Source organism: Lucilia cuprina, chromosome 2, assembly GCF_022045245.1.
Source record: "Lucilia cuprina isolate Lc7/37 chromosome 2, ASM2204524v1, whole genome shotgun sequence".
Lineage (NCBI taxonomy): Eukaryota > Metazoa > Arthropoda > Insecta > Diptera > Calliphoridae > Lucilia > Lucilia cuprina.
This window is the reverse complement of record NC_060950.1, coordinates 25,504,830-25,527,343: the sequence shown is the minus strand read 5'-3', so window position 1 is coordinate 25,527,343 and position 22,514 is coordinate 25,504,830. Positions and strand designations below refer to the sequence as shown.

At 29.0% G+C, this 22,514-nt stretch overlaps 2 protein-coding genes across 4 annotated transcripts in view; both read right to left on the bottom strand.

The window, feature by feature from the left end:
• Positions 1–22,514, bottom strand: part of LOC111682832 — a 173,729-nt gene that overhangs the window by 113,459 nt on the left and 37,756 nt on the right. The gene's annotated exons all lie outside the window — the stretch shown is intronic.
• LOC124419954 lies at positions 9,456–10,117 on the bottom strand. Its single transcript, XM_046951157.1, has 3 exons — positions 10,007–10,117; positions 9,812–9,935; positions 9,456–9,746 (listed from the first exon to the last, which is right to left on the bottom strand). The coding sequence occupies exons 1-3, from the start codon at positions 10,107–10,109 to the stop codon at positions 9,626–9,628; spliced, it is 348 nt and encodes a 115-aa protein (XP_046807113.1). The 5' UTR covers positions 10,110–10,117; the 3' UTR covers positions 9,456–9,625.

Here is a 22,514-nt window from a genome sequence, read left to right as displayed (position 1 = left end):
ATAGAGTAGAAGAAAAAACGAAGCCTGATGAGATTCGATCTATAACACCTCGTATAGGGCGATCTCTGAGAAAAAAATCGGGAGAAATTATTACCGGCAACAAAAGCAATTAGTGCACCATGCCGCACTCTTTCAAACGACTTTGAAATATCTAGAGCCACATCATTACTTTCGCTAAAATGGTGAATGGAATGACACCAAGGAAGGCTAGTAAGTCTTCAGTAGAGCGACCTCTGTAAAATCCATACTGGTGTTCGTTAAGTAAATTGCTGAACTCCAAATATTTGACAAGATGGAAGTTAACTATATTTTCCATAACTTTGGAAAGTGCAGATCAAATTGCTATTGGACGATAGTTTTCAGGATTACTAGAATCTCAATTTTACGAATTGGCATTACATTATCAACCTTCCCGTATGCAGGAAATTTGCCGGCGTGGTACTGGCCACCCGTTGTGCCAGATTATATGGTAATCCGGTTCGACATCATGTCAAATCATTCCAAGGAAAGGCCGAGAATACATTTGATTATCACCATTTATCGTCCCGGCAAACTAGAGATACTGGATGCATCTCTATACTGCAGAATTGCAATTCACCAAGATATAGTCTGTAATCAGGGAATCGTGCCATGGGGCCTCCTAAAGAATGTTTTATCTCCATAGTTTTGGATCAATTAAAGAAAAAGTCTTGGCAATAACATGCTACAGATCTCTAAAGTGCATCCACTAAGAGACTTTTAGATCTATTTTTATTTATGTTCTCTTCTCGTTCTCGTTCTCTTCGCCTCGATTTTTTTAACTTTCTCAAATTCTGTGCACTTAATAGCGGCCGCCAGTAGGTTAGTTGTTAACGTTCTAGTTTCAAACGTTCTGCTTTCAAACTAACTATACACTTAATAACCACCCAATGTTTTTGTCCAGTTTACGTTACTAACGTGTGCTATCAGTGGCTTTGAGTGTCACTCGAAGGATATCTAGAAGTGATTCCAAAGGTTTGATTAACAAAGTGCTTATAGCCCAAGCTAAACTTCTTGTAATTCTATTTTGTTAAAATGTTTGGTCAAAGAATTTTCTCGTCAATTTATACTTAAATTATAATTGCACTTTTTATGATCTTATAGAGTCAGTGTATCATAGTTGGGTTAAGACCCCTTATTAAACTTATGGTTCTTCTACATAGCTCCAAATATCAATATGACCTCTTGGTTCTGTCGTGGTGGCATTTCCGAAGTATCGCTCACAAATATAGTACTGTCCAAGAACCAGGTCTATGTATAAATAGAAGTTTTCAATCGCATTTAGCGCCTCTTCAGCTCTTCTGTAGATAAAGTGGCCTCGACTATAATATAAACTATACTCTCAACCATGATCCATACTATAGTCCAGCCTATAGTCTTGACATTATGCGTAGACCTTCTTTATATTCAGGGCTATTATTTAACCTAATTTAAATTTAAATTAAATTTAAGATCTAAAAACTTACTATAATTTTAGTTTCAATAATACAAATTTTTAAAACTATAAAAATATACTGTCCCTGAGATGTACATATGTCTGTAAATATGTGTTAATGTGAGAATATGACAAGTTCATGCCTTGACTCAAATAAACGCAATATACAATTTACTAGATACAAAATGAAAAATAACAACAACAACAAAAAAACTATACTAAACATAAAATGACAAGTGATGCACTCGCTTTTGCCACTATAAACATATACAAACAACCATGCAAAGGCACAAGAAACAATAACAACAACATTGTACACAAGGATAAAACAACAAAGCAATAAAATGGAGAAAAGCTAGCTAGACTGAAAAAAAGTAATCCTCCAGTCTATGACAGTGTAGAGACCACTCAACACATTTGCTATGCACACATAGATACACACATACATACGTATGTTTGAACTTAAGTACGTATGTGAGTTTGTATTTCAAAAAGAACCATCATCATCGTCATTGTGAATGTTAATAAATTTTTCATGATTATGTCTCAAATCATACTCGTTCATTTAGTACGTCAGTCATTCAGAATGTCTGTCTGTCTGTCTGTCTGTCTGTTTGTCGCTCAGACAGTCATTTATGCCAACACCGTTGTAAGTAATATTACTTCGCATGCAGTAGCACTTTTCAATAGTGACAACTCAGTGGATTTACTTCTATGGGGTTGGTGAAACAATATTGTAATCAAAGTAATTCCCTTAAGCATATTGGCATTTTGAAATGATTTCATAGAGATAAGATGTTAACATAGCTAATACTAAGAAGTTAGTAGTACGATCTAAATAAAAACTAGAAGTAAATGGACTAGTGTTGCTAACCGATTTATATCCTTATATATTTTTTTTGATAAAAATTTATTTATTATCTTAATATCAAGTTCAGAATTGTTTTTGCATATAATATATTACTATTCCCCTAGTCACTTGACATTACTAATTCAAGGATAATACAAAATACCACATCTGCAATAACATATACATAATTATGTTTTTAACCATGTTTTTGTTCAGAGATTTTCTTCAGCGTTTTCCTATGTTTGCAGGAAATTCACATACACACAAAGCTTTACATTTTTAATTAATTTTTAAGCGAAATAAATTTATAGTAAAACTGCTAATGCAGAGCCCCTTTAGTAAATTTCTTCCCTTTTTTTCTTTACCATTATGGTAGTAACGTATAAACAAACAATTAAACAAAGAAAATCTGCAAGTAGTCGTCAGTAAGCCAGTTAGTTAGTCAAAGAATAAACAAAATCTACTTAAGCTTAGTTTAAATAACCGTACAGTATAGTCTGTCTTTGTTTGTCTTATTAATGACTATAGGAAAAACCGGTAGTACTAAAAAAACGTGTATCAGTATCTAATTTCAGCGGACACACTTTCAGCGGACCCTTTTAATCTACATCGTGATTGAAATATTTATGCTTTACTATATGGACTAAACATTGGATTGCGGTACAAGTTCTTAGACTAGTATAAAGACAAGTTATTGGGCCAGTTTACAGACTAGTCTTTGGATTGAAAGATTCATTGACAGGCTTACACTTTGGATAAAGTAGTACCTAATATATGGAACTATAAGGACTATTGACTAGACTATAGTGCAGACTAGACTATACTAAAGTCTAGACTTTAGACTAGACTATAGATTAGATATATTATAGACTAGACTATAAACTAGACTATAGACTAGACTATAAACTAGACTATAGACTATACTATAGACTAGACTATAGACTAGACTATAGACTAGACTTTAGACTAGACTATAGACTAGACTATAGACTAGACTATAGACTAGACTATAGACTAGACTATAGACTAGACTATAGACTAGACTATAGACTAGACTATAGACTAGACTATAGACTAGACTATAGACTAGACTAAAGACTAGACTATGTTTGGGCTAGTCTTAGGACCAGTATATGGATTAAACTTTGTTCATGAATTAGTCAATGTACTAGTTTAGTAATCTTAACTATTGGCTAGTCTCTCAAATTGTCTCTAAACTTACCTATTAAAATGTATTTAGATCTGTCTGCAAAGTAGTCCATGATCTAGTCTACGGACGAATAAACTGCCTAATCTGTGGACCAGATCAAGGAGCAGTCTATGTACTAGTGTATATATTGTCTAATTTATAAACAAGGGACTAAACTATTATCTCGTCTCTCAACTAGTCTGTGAACTAATCTGCAAACTACTTAGTCTGTGAACTGGCATATTAACTACTTAGTTGAATCTATTTATAAGTCTTTCGATGAGGTTTTCGACTTTGAATTAGTATATTGAATAAGTTGATGACAAGTCTAAAGTATCTCTTAACTAGTAGTATGTAGTAACTAGTATAACTGGTTCTAGTTTGCAAGTCTATGAAACATTTAACAGACCATTCTAGGGATTAGATTTTGGACCGGCTATGTATTAATATATTAACTAATCTATGTACTAGTCTAACTATGGGCGAGTTTTTTGACTCATCTATTAACTAATCTAAATATTAACTACATTAACGATTAGTTTTGGACTAAACTATGGAACAGTTTTTATAACAATGTCTCTAATATATACTCTATGGAACAGCCTATGGCTTACTCTATTGATTAGTTTATGGACGAGTCTATTTATTAGTTTATTAACTAGCTTCTGAACTAGGGTGGTGTAAGAACTAATCTGGATTAATCTAGTCCTAAGTCCATTGAATTGCATTTAGACTTGTCTATAGAACAATCTCTGGACTTTTTCTACACATTATTATTAATCAACAAAGCAACGTTACATGACCATTTTAAAAACAACAGGGTATGTATGAAGGTATGTAAGTTTATTCTTATATAAAGTTATGCATAAGTAAGTAGTAGTTAGGATATCCCTGCAAACATTCAGAATTCAACTATCAAAACTCTTTCATTACTTTGATCTGTTGAAGAGAAAAACGTGACCTGTGTATAATCTCACTATCATTCAAAAGTGATGATACTGGTCGCTCTATATCAAATAGTAGTTTTTTATCAATCGGTATTAGATTTGTCTGTCAAATGTTCGAAGGGATTTTGTTAGCAAAACATATTTGCTAACAGAATCCCTTCGAACATTAACATAGTGTTAAATGTTCAAATATTGTATATTAACATTTAACAGCTAGACAAAGTAAGACTCTTGGCTACATTTTAAGTAGTTTGCTCTTAAATAATATTTTATATTAAAATACATTTTAGATAAACCTAATTAAATATTTAATTGTTAACGACCAAACGTCCTTTTCAATAAAAGAAAAGTAACTATATAAATTGATTACATTTAAATAAAGTAAAAATTAAACATATAAATTTGTCTTTATGTAAAATATTTTGATCTAAAGATTGATAATAAATTCAACGCGAACTTATATCTCACAGTTCATTAAATAAATAACAGATCAAAATACTGTACAAATTATAAAATATTCCCTTTCCTACAACAGATGGGAAGACAGATACTTTAACTTTACTTAAAGATATTTTAACATATATAGTTAACTGTTAAGTGTGTAAATTTATTTTAAATTATTAAACATACATATACAACATCCTCTTTAAACTCAAAAAAAAAGAAACGATTTGACTTTTGACCGCATTTAAAATGAAAAAAATTAAATAAACTGAAATCGTTTTTCCATGCCTGCAAAATAGACTTAAAAGTAGCAAATGTTAAACTATTTAATGCATGGTTGTTGATTCCCTTTGTTTGTTTGTTTCTCCTTTATAATTCACAAGCGATCCCCACCATATTTTCAGTTGTGTATATAGCGCAACAACGACAACAACAACATCAAGGCTATTAACAAGGACCCCTAGGTGAACGACAAGAAACTCACACACTCGGATGTACAAAAACATAGTGAGAATGTATAGCAGTCAGACGATATGATACACTATGCAATTTATTACAGACCTTACTAAAGACAACTATAGACTAGACTATAGACTAGACTATAGACTAGACTATAGACTAGACTATAGACTAGAATATAGACTAGACTATAGACTAGACTATAGACTAGACTATAGACTAGACTATAGACTAGACTATAGACTAGACTATAGACTAGACTATAGACTAGACTATAGACTAGACCAGCCAAGCGCAGAAAGAGAAACTGTTATTGTAGTGGTGAGAAAATGCAAAAAAACACTTAGAAAATATATTTCCTAATTACGCTTGTTATGATCAAGTTTTATAACAAGTAAAATGGTAAATTTTACAGATAAAACATATCCAAAGAAAAGAAAAATGTTAATTTCTTCACAAAGATTAGATTTTTTAACATAAAATGTTTAAAAAAGTATTAAAAATATCGTTTTTATGTATTTTTACTAATATGCATTCCTGAAAAGTTTTTGGAGTGTATGAGTTTTTTGCAAGTTACTCTCTTGTTTGAAAATGATGTTGTTGTTTTTACATATTTTGTTTGCAATTTCTGTATTTTTTACGCTCTTTTAATGAGTTTTATTTACGATCGGGTTATGTACGTGTGAATTGCCGAAAATCTTCGTAATTAGAACAATATGAACGCGCAACGCTGGACTAGACTATGGACTAGACTTTACTAAACTATAGCCTACACCTGTGATCGATTTCGAACATAGGAATACCTCTAGATATTTCTTGGTGATACAAACAACTAGTTTGGACTTTTACTATCTCTTGTAGGGTACAAAAATAAACATATACATTGTGTAGCAAGCAGATAGCTTATGGAAAGTAAATGAACATGAACATATAGAATGAATGTCGAGTATACATATGGATGTACATATAAAACAACAAAGAACAAACAACACGAAAACGAAAAAAAATTAAAATTTTTGTGCATACAAGGGTTTTATGTGTATAAATATCTCATACACGTACAATAATAATAAAATAACCCAGTTAACGATTTTAGTTTATAAAAAAAATAAATAATTTATTTGAATATTTAAGAAAATCAGATAAAACTACTTGGTCTTCATATACTTAAATTAACAACTCATATACATAGATTTTCCCAAATCCAATTTAAAGCAAAAATATTTAAAGTAATTAAAAATGTCAAAGAAATCCTTGCTTCATAGATTTAAAGTAATGCTTAAAATGCATACAAATCTTTGCTCTTTTAAATCTAAACTTTTTGCTGGTTTTAGCGTATTTGCATACCGCACTACTTTCTTCGTTTAAATCAACCAAAAATACATTTTTTTCTTAAATAAAAATTTACATTTTTATAAACTGCCACAAAGTCTGTTAAAGTGTTTTTTCTTGTTTGAACCTTTTTTCTGCATACAGAACTATAGATTTTTTGCCTTAAACAAACTAAAGAAATGTTTATTTTAGATTAATTTAATAAGTGGTTGGTATACGGAAAAAAAATATGTATGTACTTATGTATGTATTCATTCATTTAGATGTGGAATAAATTAAATTAAATTGAAAATTTAAAAAACATTTGTTACAACGAAACGGCTGCTGTTAACGATGTATTTGTAAGCAGTCTAGATAAGAACAGTACATTTTAAGAAAATAGAAATGGTACTGGAAGCAATACTCGCATTAGAATTAAGTTAATCTGTAATTATATTAAAAAAAACAACTGGAAAATTTTGAAAGAAATTGTATGTAAATTAATATTTTTTTCTAATAATAAATGTGTTTATAATAGTTTTTTAATACAAATTTGTTTATAACAGCTTTTTTTCTGAGCTAGAAATTGTTGGGAATACTATTTCCATTTGAAATTTTTCTGAAAATTTTTTTGGAAAAAAATTTTTTAGATTAGAAAACTGTGTGTATAACACTTTTTCTATAGTAAACTTTACAGTTTTCCTATTATAAATATAATATTTTTGTAAGTAGTTAGTTAACAGAAAAATAAAGTTTTTAACAGTTTGCTCAGCAGACATTTTTTTATCAATTTGTTCTAAAGAAACATGTGATAATTATAGTTATAGTTAAAAAAATGTGGTATAAAATTTTTTTCTATAGAAATATTTTTGTATACAAATTTTTTCTCCCATTTTAATATATATTTAACAGTTTTTTTTTCTATTTTCTGTAGAAAAAATTGTGTATAACAGTTTTCTTTTAGGCATTATTTATGACAGTTTTTCATTTCAAAAAATTTTTCTGTAACAGTTTTTTCGACAGAAATATTTCAGTATAACAGTTACTCTACAGAAATATTTGTTTATAAAATTTTTTTTATAGAAATTGTTTTCTTCACTTCGTATTTTATAGAAGCATTTTTAAATATTATTTTTCTGCAGAAAAAAATTTGTGTATAACAGTTTTCTTTTAAACATTTTGCATATACGTATGACAGTTTTCTCAACAAAAAATTGTATGTATTACAATTTATTTAAAACTTTTTTCATTTCAAAAAAATTTCTGTAACAGTTTTTTCGACAGAAATATTTCTATATATTTCTGTATAACAGTTACTTTACAGAAATATTTGTTTATTTTATAGAAACCGTTTTCTTCATTGCAAAATGTTAGTAGTTTATAGAAGCATTTTTAAATATTATTTTTCCAGTTTTCTTATAGAACACTTTCCTAAAAAATATTTTATTTTTTCCATACAAAAGGTGTTTAACATTTTTTTACATTTTTTTGTATAACAATAATGTCTAAAAAAAATTTTGTATAACAGTTTCTTCACAAAATATTTTAGTAGCACAATTTTTATTAATGTATAACACTATGTTGTAATGATAAATTATTGTATAACAGTTTTTTCTATAATCAAATGTATATTTAATCGTTTTTAATAAAGAAACATTTTTTTCTAAAGAAGAACTTAGTTATTATAGTTGTTTTCTATAAAAATACATAGTATAACAGTTGTTTCTATAACAGATTGTGTTCATGTCTAACATTCGCTCATACAAAAAACATTTTTATAGCATTTTTCTATAGAAAAACTTATAAAATGTTTTCTCTATAGAAAATTACAATTTTTAACAGTTTTCTTCTACAAAAAAGTCTGTATAACAGTTTTAACTATAAACAAATTTGTGTATAATAGTTTTTTTTTTAATAAAAAATTTTTTTCAACCGTGTCTTCTATAAAAAAATGTGTATAACAGTTTATTCATTTTAAATATAACAGTTTACAAATTTCTATAAAATTGTTGGTATAACAGTTATTATTATAAAAAAACTAAAACTGTATAATGACAAATTTATAAAAGATTTTTTTATCAAAAAATCTATGATTACTAGATTCTATCATTTGAATAGAACCGTTTTTTCTATAGAAAAACTTTTGATTAAGAGTATCTTTTATAGAAATTTGTATATAACAGTTTTTATATATACAATCGTCTATAACTGTTTTCCTAAGTTTGTGTATAATATTCAATTCTAAAAAATTGTGTTATTTTCTATAGAAAAATTTCTCTATTATATTGTGTGATGACAAATTTATGTATAACAGTTGTTGTCTATAGAAAACACTTTTGTATAATTTTTTATTGAAAAAATTATGTATAATAGTTTTTTACTATAAAAAATTTACGTATAACAATTTTTTTAGCAAAAAGTCTAAATTTGGTTTTTACTAAATTTGGGTATAACAGATTCTTCTATAAAAAGTTGTGTTTAACAGTTTTTATACAAAACATTTGTGTATAAAAATTGTTCCTATATTTGTGTAAAACATTGATTTCTATAAAAAAAGTGCGTATAACAGTTTTTTATATAAAAAAAACTTCTAAATAATATTGTGTAATGTAAAGTTTATGTATAACAGTTGTTTTCTATAGACAAAATTGTGTATAACAAGTTTTTTAATAAAAAATTATTTATAATAATTTTTCTTACCAAAAATTCAGTGTATAACAGTTTTCTATAAAATAAAATTGTGTATAACAGTTTTTTTTTCTATAAAATAGAATTGGGTGAACAGATTTTCTATAGAAAAACTTCTTTATTATGGTTTGTTTTTTGTAATGGAAAATTTTTGTATAACAGTTTTTTTTCTATAAAAATATTTCGATATAAAATTCTTTGCAAAGAATTATTGTCTATAACAGTTTATAAATACAGCAAACGAAATAATTTTAGTTCATTTTTATGATTTCAACTTAAAAACTTTACAAAATATGATTATAATTAAAACATTCAATTTCTCTTTCACAACATTGAGGATATTGTAGAGATGGATCTAATAGATGAGCTAATTTGCAATTAGGCGGCACAGTTTGGAAAGGACAACTGTAAAATCAAGCAAATATTAGCTCAAATCAAAAACAAAAAACACAAACTCCACACACACACACCTTTTAAATTCCACAATAGAATTTTTACCACAACTTATAAGACCACACTGAACAAATGGATCTTTTATTGACGACATTTCAGGTAAAATTGTTTCAGCATCAATGACACAACTTCCAGGATATTCTTTAAATACAAAGCAAATTTAGCGTAGAAATTATCCACTTAAAAAGAAAAATATTTATTTTATTTATTACTCGTATCTTTAAAGGATCCATATATCCGGCTCGCCCAAATCTCCGTTACATATAAACTTGTGAAAATAATACAATAAACACAAACAAGTCGAAATATCATCATTACACTTGAACAATTCGAATAAAACTGATAATCGTATTTTATGTTCTTTTTTTTTGCCCATTCTTTTTTGTTTATTTCTCTTTGGCTCTTGCTGTTGTTGTAGAAGCTTTAAATGTATCTAAATAATAAAATTTTATTTACGTTTCTTGTTTTGTTTTTTTTCTGTTTGCTTCCTAGACGTTTTTTTCTTCTTATCTTGATTTGAACTGTCAGTCAAAGTAACACATTTTGAACTCTGACATAAAATTTGATTCTTTTCTTTTTGACAGAAAATAAAACAAATAAATCTAAATATTTAACATATGCTTAGAATTTATCAATTTGTTTGTTTGTGTTTCTTTATTTATTTCTAACAAATTTAAAGAACTAATAAGGTAAAAAATTTAAAGAACTAATAAGGTAATATATAGCGCACAGTGGGTAGGATTTTTTTGTGAATTTTTCTTTCTAGGAAATGTTTCATTTTCTATAACATATTATTTTCCGAAAAATTAATTCTTTGTATTTTTTAAGATAATAAACTGCGTATAACAGATAAAAATCAAATTGTGTATAACAATTTATATGTGGAATTTTTTTGTCAAAAGAAAAAAATTTGTGTATAACAAATTTTCTATAGAAAATATTATTGTACAACTGTTTAAAAAATTATAACAATTTTTACTAAAAAAATAAAAAAATTAGCGTATTATATATTACTAAACAGAACAATGTGTATAACAATTCAATTGAATTATTTTTCCATAATCGTTATGTTAATTAAAAAATAAGTATAACAGTTTTTTTAATATTTCTGTATAATAAGAACTCTACAAAAATGGTTTTTATAACAGTTGTTGCTATAAAAGCATTTGTTTATAACAGTTTTGTTCATTAAACAATTTAGTATAACAGTTTATGTATAACTCTTTTCCTTCAGAAAATGTTATGTATAAAAGTTTTCCTATTAAAAATTCGTGTATATATTTTTTCTGTAAACAGTTACTTTTCAGAAAAATTTAGCTTTAAGAGTTTTCTCAACATAATATTCTGATTATAACAGTTTGTTCTAAAGAAACGTTTATGTATTACTCTTCAGAAACTTTTTATTACAGTTTTTCCATTGTGTATAATAGTTTTATGCATTAAACAATTATAGTATAACAGTTTTTCTGTAAGAACATTTTGTTTTTTTTTCTAGAAAAATACACATTTTCTATACCAAAAAAGTTATGTATAACAGTTTTTTCTATAGAATCATTTGTGTATAACATTTTTGCACATTAAAAAATTAAAGTATAACAGTTTTTTTCTATAGCAACACATATACGTATAAAATATCTACTTTTGAAAATTTATGTATAATTTTTCTGTAAACAATAACTCTGGGTATAACAGTTTTTTTTTAACAAAAACATTGTGTATAACAATTTCTTTTAAAAACACTTTATATTATAGTTATGTAATTAAAAACATTTTAGTATAACAGTTTTTTCTATAGATATATTTCCATCTAAATGTTACTCTACAGAAAACTTTATTTATAACAGTTTTTTCTATAGAAATATATATTTACAACCGTTTTGGGTATTAGAAAACTTTGGTATAAAAATTTTCCTCTAGAAACATTTGCATATATTATTATTCATAGAAAAATTTATGTTTGGCAAAAATTCTATAGAAAATATTTCGTATAACAGTTATAGAATATAAAAAAACATTAAGGAAACAGGTAAATTTTTTGAAAATGTTGTAGTAATTGATTTAATTAACAAGTTATTTAAATTTTAGCCCAGCAAAAACGTCATTACTAAGTAAGTTGTATAAATGCATGTATATATGACAATCGCTTACAAGTAATTAGAAAATAGTATGAAAAACATATACAGCTTCTACACGAAGAAGACAACGACTAATGAATTAGAAAGTATTTATAAAACTCATTATTTATGAGACTTTATTTGACTACTTCTATGTAATCAGAACGATAAGTAAGTAATTGTGTAAGTGGTTACCTTTTCCATAGATTTCCATCAACTAAGAATTCTTAATGTCTAATTTTATGTTTCCCGGTTCAATATTATAGAAAATTAAAAAAATACGTTGAAGATCAACAGTTAGAAATTTATTAGAAAGATTTTGGTTCTAACTAGTTTATGTTGAATTTCATAGTTGTACTCATATCTTTAAGCTAGTAATGAGCGGTAATATAATTATCTAAAGGGGAAGTTATACGCGGTGTAGGGTCAATTTTGGACATATCCTCACAAAAGTTAGTAAAGAGACTTTGACTCATACAAAAAATGTTTATGTCGAATTTCATCGCTCTACTCTAATTTTATGATAAAAAAAATTGTGTTACGTATGTAGAATGTTGCTATAAAAATGTACCAAAAATCCCATTTTATAGTTTTACCGCGGACTTGCTTTATTTTATGTTTTTTAGTTCAATATCATAGAAATTTTAAAAAAATATCTTTTAAAAAACAAAAAAGTACCACAAAGTTCCTTTTAACTAGTCGTTATACCCTACACCACTTTAGTGAGGAGGGTATATTGAGTTTGTGCTGATGTTTGTAACGCACAATAATATTGGTCCTATACCAATCGGTTTAGAATCATTTTCTGAGTCGATTTAGCTATGTCCTTCCGTCCATATAAACTTTGTAATCAAACTACAAGCCGCAATTCTATTGTCCCAGGGACGAACCCTATTAAAAATGGTTAAGATCGGTCCATTATTTCACCTAGCATCCATACAACTGTACCCCCGAATAGAGCTTGTAAACCTTGTAATCAAACTACAGGTCGCAATTTTGGAGATAATTCATTAAAATGTCTCCATCACATGATCTTTTAATGTACTGTAGACGAAGCCTATTGAAAATGGTTAACATCGGTCCATTATTTCACCTAGGCCCCATAGAACTGAAGTTGCCAAATAGGGCTTTTAAGTTCATAATTATGTTTAATATACTCGTATCCCGACAAAAAGCAGCAAAACCAAGTTATATACTAGGCCTTATGACCATGATAAACTTTATAATTATAGGGCCTAATTTGACCCTAGCCCCTCTAAAAAGCCGCCATCAAAATTTTACTTAAATATCCACAGTTTTATTAAACAGTAAATGGTTTTAGATGCAATTCAACTTAAATGCTTTAATATGAAAACTAAATCACATTTTATTCGTATACAGGTGTAGGGTATTATATGGTCGGCCTCGCCCGACTATAACTTCTTACTTGTTTTAGAGGTTGTCTCTGATTTTTGCTCATATTTATGAATCGATTTTGCAGATTTTGAATAGGAAATTTCTCAAAAGCATGTCAGACAGAATTGTTGCAGATTTAGATACCGAAGATATCTGGAATCTATAGAAATTTGATTTTAACAAACCCACAGACGGACGGACATATCTTAAATGATTCCGCTATGTACATATAAGGACTCGGAATATATATATGTACATATAAATATTATACGAAAGGAATAAACATTTTCTTTACACAATATTTGATACCTATAGTACATTGCCCCAATATTCGTTAACAAACACCTGTATCTGTTTATTTAAGAAAATACCCATAGCTGATGATTTAAACACATATTATTCATTCATGCATTCAACCATATTTTGCTTATCAATTACTGTATGTTTGTCTAACTTGTGGTCTCTAATAGTGGAGGCTCAAAAAATGTTTCAAATCAAATTTAACCACGAAAATGTTTGCATTTTGAAAATCTAAACTGGGGTAAAATTTAATTGAAAATTGTATAAACAATACGTTTAATTACGGATGTATATGTATACATGCAAAAGTATGTATGTAGTATATTTGTACATGTAGTGTGTATGTATATAAGTTTATATGTATGTTCAAGTATTTGAATGCAAAACCATGGCATATTTTTAATTTATGAAAATTATTCATTAATTTATTGTTTATGCAGAGGCCAAGTTGCGCACTCTGTGTCAAGTGTCGTTTTCAATACAATTTTTGTACAGTTTTGCGCAAATAATATTTCAAATAAATAATTTCGTTGTTTTTATATAGCAAGCAACTCAGCGTTTTAATGGTAATAAAGAGAGAGAGAGAGAGTTTGGATTTAACATTTTAATCATTTGATTATGAATTTTTCATAATATTTATGAAATGTTATTTCATGACTTAATTGGAGAAAAATACAAATTTCCAATTGACCTTTAGCTACAATTTTGCCTTTTTATATAATTAAAGTAAATCTGCAAAAATTCTTTTTTTATTGATTTTTATTTTAGTTTTTTTATTTTCCACAAATTTAGCAATAAAACCACAATATTTTATACTCAAGCCACTAACTAATTAAGCACTTACAGATGTCAATACTGACGACATACAACAGCAAAAAATAACTAAAATAAATACCAATTATAATAATCAAATTTTACAAATTCAGCAAATTTTTTATAAGAAAATTTTACACCAATTTTAGCTTTTCAATCATTTTGTTTATAAAAAACACGCAAATCATTGAATGAAGGCTCTTGTTTGTGGAATCGGTACACAGCTTCTTCCTATTCTGGACCAATTTATGAACTAATCAATTGACTAGTATGTGATCTAGTGGGTGTACTAGAGAATAAACAAGTCAGGGGATTAGTGAACAAACAAGTCGGTAGATGAGTGAATAAACTAGTCATTATTTAAGTTAAGTATATATGTGGACTAGTCTGTGGACTAGATAATAGAAAAGTCTGTATACTATTTAAATCTATTGTAAACAATTCAATAAACTAACCTGTGTGTTAGTCAATAAAGTAGGTAATAAACTAGATTTTTTGACGATCCAGTAGACTAGTCTATGAACCCGCCAATAGACTAGTCGGAAGAATAGCCAACAGACTGGATAATAGATTAGTCTATGAAGTAGTCAATAGACTAGCCTATAGCCTAGTCTATGGAATAGTTAATAGACTAGTCTGTGTACTAGCCAATTGAATAGTATGTAGAATAGTCAATACGCTAAATAATAGATTAGTCTATGAAGTAGTCAATCGAGTCAATAGACTTATCTTTGGACTAGCCAGTCGATTAGTCTATGGACTAGTCAATAGACTAGTTAAGGGACTAGTCAATAGACTAGTTAAGGGACTAGTCAATAGACTAGTTAAGGGACTAGTCAATGGACTATTTTGTGCACTAGATCATAGACTAGTCTGTGGACTAGTTAATATACTAGTCTATGGACTAGTCAATATACTAGTGTATGGACTAGTCAATATACTAGTATATGGGCTGGTCAATGCACTAGTCTATGGACTAGTCAATAAACTAGTCTATAAACATAATAATAAACTGAACTAGCTGTGGGCTAGGAAATAGACTTGTCTTTTGACTAGCTAGTAGACTAGTCTGTGCACTAGCCAATAGAATAGTCTGTGTAATTGTCAGTAGACAATATACAAGATTAGGCAATGGACCAGGCTATGGATTAGTGGACTAATCAATAAGCTAGTCTGTAGACTAGTCTGTTGACCAATAAATAGTCTTTTTTACATACAATTCAATAACTAGTCGATAACATGGTCAGTAGTATGTAACCTAACCAATATAACTTTTAGTGGACTAGCCAATAAACTAGTCATTGTACTAATTAATAGAGTAGTCAAAAGACCGGTGGGTGTATTATGCAATACAATCTGTGGATTATTCAGTTTAGTCTGAGGATTTGTCTGTAGACTACTCTGTGGATAAATCATGCAGGTTGTGGTCTAGTCAATCAACTAGGCTGTGAATTAGTCAATAAACCACTCAGTTGTGTAGCCAATAAACTAGTTCATAGTCAATAGTCAGTAGAATAGAGAACGTGGACTAATCAACAAACTAGTCTACAGTCAAGTCACTACTAATTACTCAATTTTATTATATACTACACCACATTAGTGGAAAGTATATATTGGATTTGTGCTGATGTTTGTAACGCACAATAATATTGGACCTATACCCACTTTAAAGTATACCAATCGGCTCAGTATCATTTTCTGTCGATTAGCTCTGTCCATCCGTCTGTCTGTCTGTAAACTACCGGTCGCAATTTTGAAGATAATTCAATGAAATTTGGTACATGATATTCTATTTCTTCGGGGAGGAGGCCTATTGAAAATGGTTGAGATCGGTCCATTATTTCACCTGGGCCCCATACAACTGTACCCTCGAATAGTGCTTCTAAACCTTGTAATCAAACTACAGGTCGCAATTTTGCATATAATTCAATGAAATTGATCTTTTGTGGTACCGTAGACGAAGCCTATTGAAAGTGGTTAACATCGGTCCAACCTAGCCCCCATACAACTAAACCCCCGAATGGAGCTTGTAAACATTTTAGTCGAACTGTAGGTCGTAATTTTGGAGATAATTCAATGAAATTTGGCACATGATCTTCTATGGTGCTGTAGGCAAAGCCTGTTGAAAATAATTATCAATGGTCCATTATTTCACGTAGGCCCCATACAACTGAACCTGCCAAATAGGGCTTTTAAGTTCATAATTATGTTAAATATACTCGTATCTCGACAATGAGATGCAAAACCAAGTTCTATACTAGACTAGATGACCCTCATGAACTTAACATTTGACCCTAGAACCTATAAAAAGAAATCCCCCATCAAATTTTTACTTAAATTAACAGTTTTATTAAACAATAATGGCTTAAGTATATCTGAGGCAAGGTACAATTCAACTTAAATGCTTTATTATGAAAACTAAATCACATTTTATTTGTATACAGGTGTAGGGTATTATATGGTCGGCCTCGCCCGACTTTAACTTGTTATTTGTTTTTGAAAAAAAAATATGTAAAATAATTAAAAATTAACAATAGAGAACAATATTATCCTTAAAACACCCCCATTAGAAATCCATTAGTATTTAAAACATATTTAAGTCAATAATTTTATAATTTATCTAGTTTTAATTTTGAAAATAATTCACATTAAAATTATTACACAACCCCTCTCCCCTCGTCACTAACACACAAATTCATCAAATATTTATTTGAATTTTATAAGCATCTTTTCATAATTATAAAGTTCTTGAAAACTCCTAAAAGTATGCAACATCTTAATAATTTCAATAACGCCTTAAAGCATCATTTGAGGTTGTTTATCTTGTTATTATTGTTATTAATACTATTATGGTGGTTGTTATTTAATCATTACAAGTACGCACATAAATATTTAACTAATTTATGCCAAAAAAAATTATTTGTATTTGAATAAAATTTTATAAATTACTACACAATAATTAACACTAATTATCTCATAGCACAATTAAAACATGTAATTAAATCCTTTGGAAAAATAATACAAAAATGTCTATAATATATATTATACATACATAGATATAACCTTTAATTTTGTAACAAAATTGTATAATTTGTGGAATTCTAAGAATTTTAAGAAATCTACAATGTAACGAAAGGAAGAAAACTTAATTTAATACAAATTATCATTGTAGTACTCATATCGTATAAGACGATATCGTTGTTATTCTCTAGAGCAACCAGCAGCCAGAAGCCCCTAAAGAAGTCATCAGTATGAAGATGGAAAAGAAATAACAAATATAATAAGGAGAAATAGTCGTGTTCCATTCAAGGGCTCTTATAGTAATTTTTAGTATAACGAATTTTTCGTTGTACTATTTTATTTTTGTACGTTACAGTTTTTATTTTTTATTTTATTACATTATTTTCCATTCTTAGTCGTCTTTGTTCGCCCACTGCTTGCAAACATATTTTAATTTCGTTGCCATAAAACTCATGATGTTTGGCCAAACAAATTTTCATTTATTTTTCCTTCTAGGCGTCGGGCATAAGGAATAGAAAACCTAAAAGATGTTAGAAAAGAACGTAAAAGAAAGAAAAATATAAATTGCCTTAAATCTACAAGTTGCTAATTTGTGTGTTAGACACTATATAGATTTAAGTGCGGGTGTTCTAACGAGTGTGTAATATGGATGTTAATTTTTTGATACAGGGCGTTGCATTTAGATCATTGAAAACGTAATGTTACTCAAGGGGCACAAATAAAATGAGGATTATTAAGCACTTTAGTTTTTTTAGATCATTTAAACAACAGATGTGTATAAAACGTAAATAACATCCAGGTACCATTTTGACAACAAGCATTATGATTTTGACAATGCATCGTTGTCATTGCAACCACACATTGTTGTCAATTCGAATACGTTTTCTGTCATTTTGACAATGCATTGTTGAAATTTCGACTGTCCAAAGTTCTACTTGACGTCATAGCGTTGTCACTTAAGTAACAAATTAATATTTTTTGTTGATTTAATAACATTGTGTAATAAATTAATATTTTTTGATGATTTAATAACATTGTGTACAATTTATATTTTTGTTGTTGATTTAAGAACTATCCGCACATACTTTGACAACGGATTCTATTAAGAAATTTTAAAAAGCTTGTTGTCAATATACTCCTGTTGTATAATTTTAAAACGCATTTTTTCCCTCTGTGTAGACCAGAAATAATCAAATATCTCTCTTCTACATTCACAACTACATACGTAAACTCACGACTTTTCTCCCCTTTCTCAAGCAATCTTGCTAATCCAGGCGTCTCCAGTAGAACTAGATAATACTTTTAAAATCATTATTAGAATTTTTTATGACACATTAAGGAGACTGTAAAGAGCTTAAGTAAGAAGTAGGTCTACTTGATTATGATAACTCCCCTTGTGGAATTACTTCCCTCGACTTAAAATTAAGAACAATTGGCTTGTATCCAATAGATTGTTTGATAAGTCCGCAGTTTTTAACGACGGGTCTGAGATGGATATCGGCACAGGTGCTGGAGTCGATATTGCTTATTTCGATATAAAGGGGTCTTAACACTCCCTGACAAATGTAGTTTCATACAAGTAGTTAACCAATTACATGTAATAATCAAGAACGAAAGGTCTCTTTCTGTGAACGGAAACTTTTTGGGAATTCTGTAAGAGGACCATTTGATTTTCGTGTCGTATGTCGATTATAAGCGATAAGATTCGTATTCAATAGCGTAGTTAGAAGATTATAAATAACTTTTTGAGGGACATGCACCAAAATTCTCTGCGATACCATGACAAGAAACCTCCTTAAAATGACCAAGACCGCAATAAGTATCTAATATTTACTCTTAGTGGACTCTCAGGCTTACGGGCATAACTAGACGAAATTGGGAAAGGAAATTGAGTTTCTGAACATTGTAAGATAACTTTTTTTATAAGGGACAAGAGCAGAAAGAGAAGTCTCCATACAATTACAAAGACTGCGAGAAGTATGATGGTATTTTCACTGATCTTATGTCCCCCTTTCAACGTAACTGCGATTTTTGAAAATATATTTCATAGGTATGGACAAGATGATAGTCATCCTACCAAACCTTCATAAAATTTCCAAGACTGCGGAAAATATGATGGTAAACACCCCCCTTTCATTCTAACTAAACCTACCGAGCTGCGGTTTTTGAAAATACCTTTTGTAGATATGTGTATGATGATAGTCATCCAACCCCAGAGTCATAAGTGGACCAAAATTTCACCATATTTATATTCCTTATAACTACACACCCTGTATATTTGTTGAATATCATTTCATTTGGGGTTTAGTTAGAAATACTGCTCATGTTCCAAAAAATAAACATTTAATATTATTGTTGCGTATTTTTGTTGACAGCTTTTGGTTGTTTTTCATTTCATTCCCTGCGTTTTCTTTTCACCCTCGAGTTACTAATGGATGTTGCTGTTGAAAAATGAATGGTTCAATGTTTGACTATTTGAGTGCGTAGCTTTCATTTTTCAGCTACTACTACTCATCGTACGTTCATATAGCCTATTTTTATGGCCTATAACTCTAAATAACACATTAACTACAGAAAACAACACTCCATGACTTAAACATACTGCCAAACAAACATTCTGTCACACTCATATAAAAATGCATAAAAATAGCAAACGATAGCAGCAGAAATGGTTATAGGGAACTTTCATGTATCCATATATAGCTAGCAGCACTTAAAGGTTTTTTTACAAGTCCATAAAATATGGAACATGTTGTTTAACAAGTCAATTATTTAACAAGACATTTGAATGTGAGCAGCAACAGCACGAGCGTGAGTACAAGTTGACTGTTGGTATACAAATGTAAGTATGTATGTATGTATGTATGTATGTATGTATGTATGTATGTATGTATGTATGTATGTATGTATGTATGTATGTGTAAGTATAACTATGTCTTTAATACAATGTCAGTTTGAATTTTCTTAAGAAATTCAGTCAGTGACTGTTGATGGTGCCGAAATTTATAAAGGTATTTATTTGTCAACTCCCATAATGGTTGGGTTGGTTGACTGCTTGTGTTTAGGTTTTTGACATAAGTGAGGGCCAGGTGAAGTAAATTAGAATAAAATTATTTTAGGTAACATTTAATATTTTATACCTACAGCTATAGAGTTCTAATTTACATGGCAACGATTAATGGTTTAGTCATTTCGTTGCGGTTATTAAGGTTAAGGATCGGGAAAGGAAACAATTATTTCGAAAATTCTGTAAACTACAAGGACAGTTAAGAAAGGGCAATATGTATTATATTTAGACAATATTATAAATTTAGAAAAACATTTGAGAAGGAAAGAATAATTATTGTATACACTTTCGTTTTACATTAATATCGAATGGACAATGGCACTCTTACCTCCCCCCGGGGGCATGTTACCTTGGTGTTATTGCAATCCCGGGGTTTAAAGTGGTAGACAATACCTCCAATCTGGGCGGGATTGAAAAATTGGTTAGAGTCCACTGCTCGGCTTAGTCCTTGCATAGATTGCCAGAGGCCAGACTAGAGCACCGCATAATCTGGTACTACGGGAGGCCAGCTGCCCGCAGGACTATGTCCTGGCTGGTCATCCAATGGTCAAGAGATTAGATTAGGAAGTTAGAACAGATAAAACCCGTGTATTTTTAATAAAGCTTCTCGAAATGATTTTGATGTATTGAAAATCCGTTCGAAACAACAAAGGACGAATTAAAAGCATGACCGAGAGAATCCCTTACTGCCAATTAAAATAATGGAATGATCGGCAAGACCACTAACATAGGAGTGACTTTAATTAGATCAGGACAAGAAGCCTATTCAGACTACATGACTGCACATATTCTTAGTGTTTTGCAGAACAATTATACAACATTGGTTAAATGGATGCAGATCATGGATCGAAACAACAAAGACAGACTTTCATCGAAGTTAAATACAATTATCTTTGTAGCGATATTTTTTTCCAGATGTTATAGCCTTTAAGAATACTGATTGGAAAATTATAAAAAACTAAATCTGATAGGACAAGAAATCTCGACATAGAACTCTATATTAATTCTTTTTTAACAAATATACAAAATTTGTTAACCACTGTAAAATTGTATAAAGAAAATTATATATATTTTATATAAACTTTAACATACAATTTGAATGATTAAAGCACACATACCTACTCAAAAAACATGACACATGTATGTCCTTTTTATAAAATAAAAACAGCTAAATACAAACATACTGTGTTTACACAATGAATGTTATGAAAAATGAAATTGAATTGAAAAGGATACAAGAGCAACAACTACAAAATTAAACCTTACAATATAACTACAAATACAAATACATATCAAGACATACATACATATTTATAAAATGTGACTAAAATGGTCACGGTCAAGCAAAGTCAAATCCTATAAATGATAGAAATAAGATTTTCAAAATTTTCTATCATTAAAGGACTTTATTTTTCTAAAAAAAATGTTTAAGGAAAATAAATTTAATTAAAAAAAATCTAAAGATAAACTAATAAGAGCGATGTTAAGATATTTAAATTTGGACTTTTATTACTTTGCTTAAATGTTACAAATAACATAACTAAACAAAAATACCCTTAAAATAAACTAAATTATAGTGTCCTTAGAAAAAATTCTTGATTTTGAATAGCATGGGCTTACAATACACACAAGTTGAAAACATCCTTACCGACATAGTCCTACAATATTTACAAATATATCCAATATGTCCCATTACCACAATATACAACGCAATGATTACACTATTTTCCTCATGTTTTTGTATTTTTCGTCCTTTTTTATTTTTGTGTATCTATTTGTTGTTACCGCTGTCATTGTTACTGTTGGTGTTTTGTTGTTGTTATTACTGGAACTATAAAATGACAAATGAATCACATGTAACAATAGAAGCAGGATATTGTGCTACCGGAAATACTATCAACACAAAACAACAACAACAACAAAAAAATGGGAGAGAAAAACGAAGAATATGAAACAGAATTGGGTTTTCTGTTCTATTGTACTTTTAACAAAATTGAACATGACATACAT

What these genes read in the sequence shown, in the direction of transcription:
- LOC124419954 (XM_046951157.1), bottom strand. Translation starts at nt 10,109, where the DNA reads ATGATGATATTTCGACTTGTTTGTGTTTATTGTATTATTTTCACAAGT. An exon ending in TGGATCCTTTAAAGATACGA is followed by an intron (nt 9,936 to 10,006) that starts GTAATAAATAAA and finishes TTGTATTTAAAG; the next exon opens with AATATCCTGGAAGTTGTGTC. An exon ending in TCTATTGTGGAATTTAAAAG is followed by an intron (nt 9,747 to 9,811) that starts GTGTGTGTGTGT and finishes TTGATTTTACAG; the next exon opens with TTGTCCTTTCCAAACTGTGC.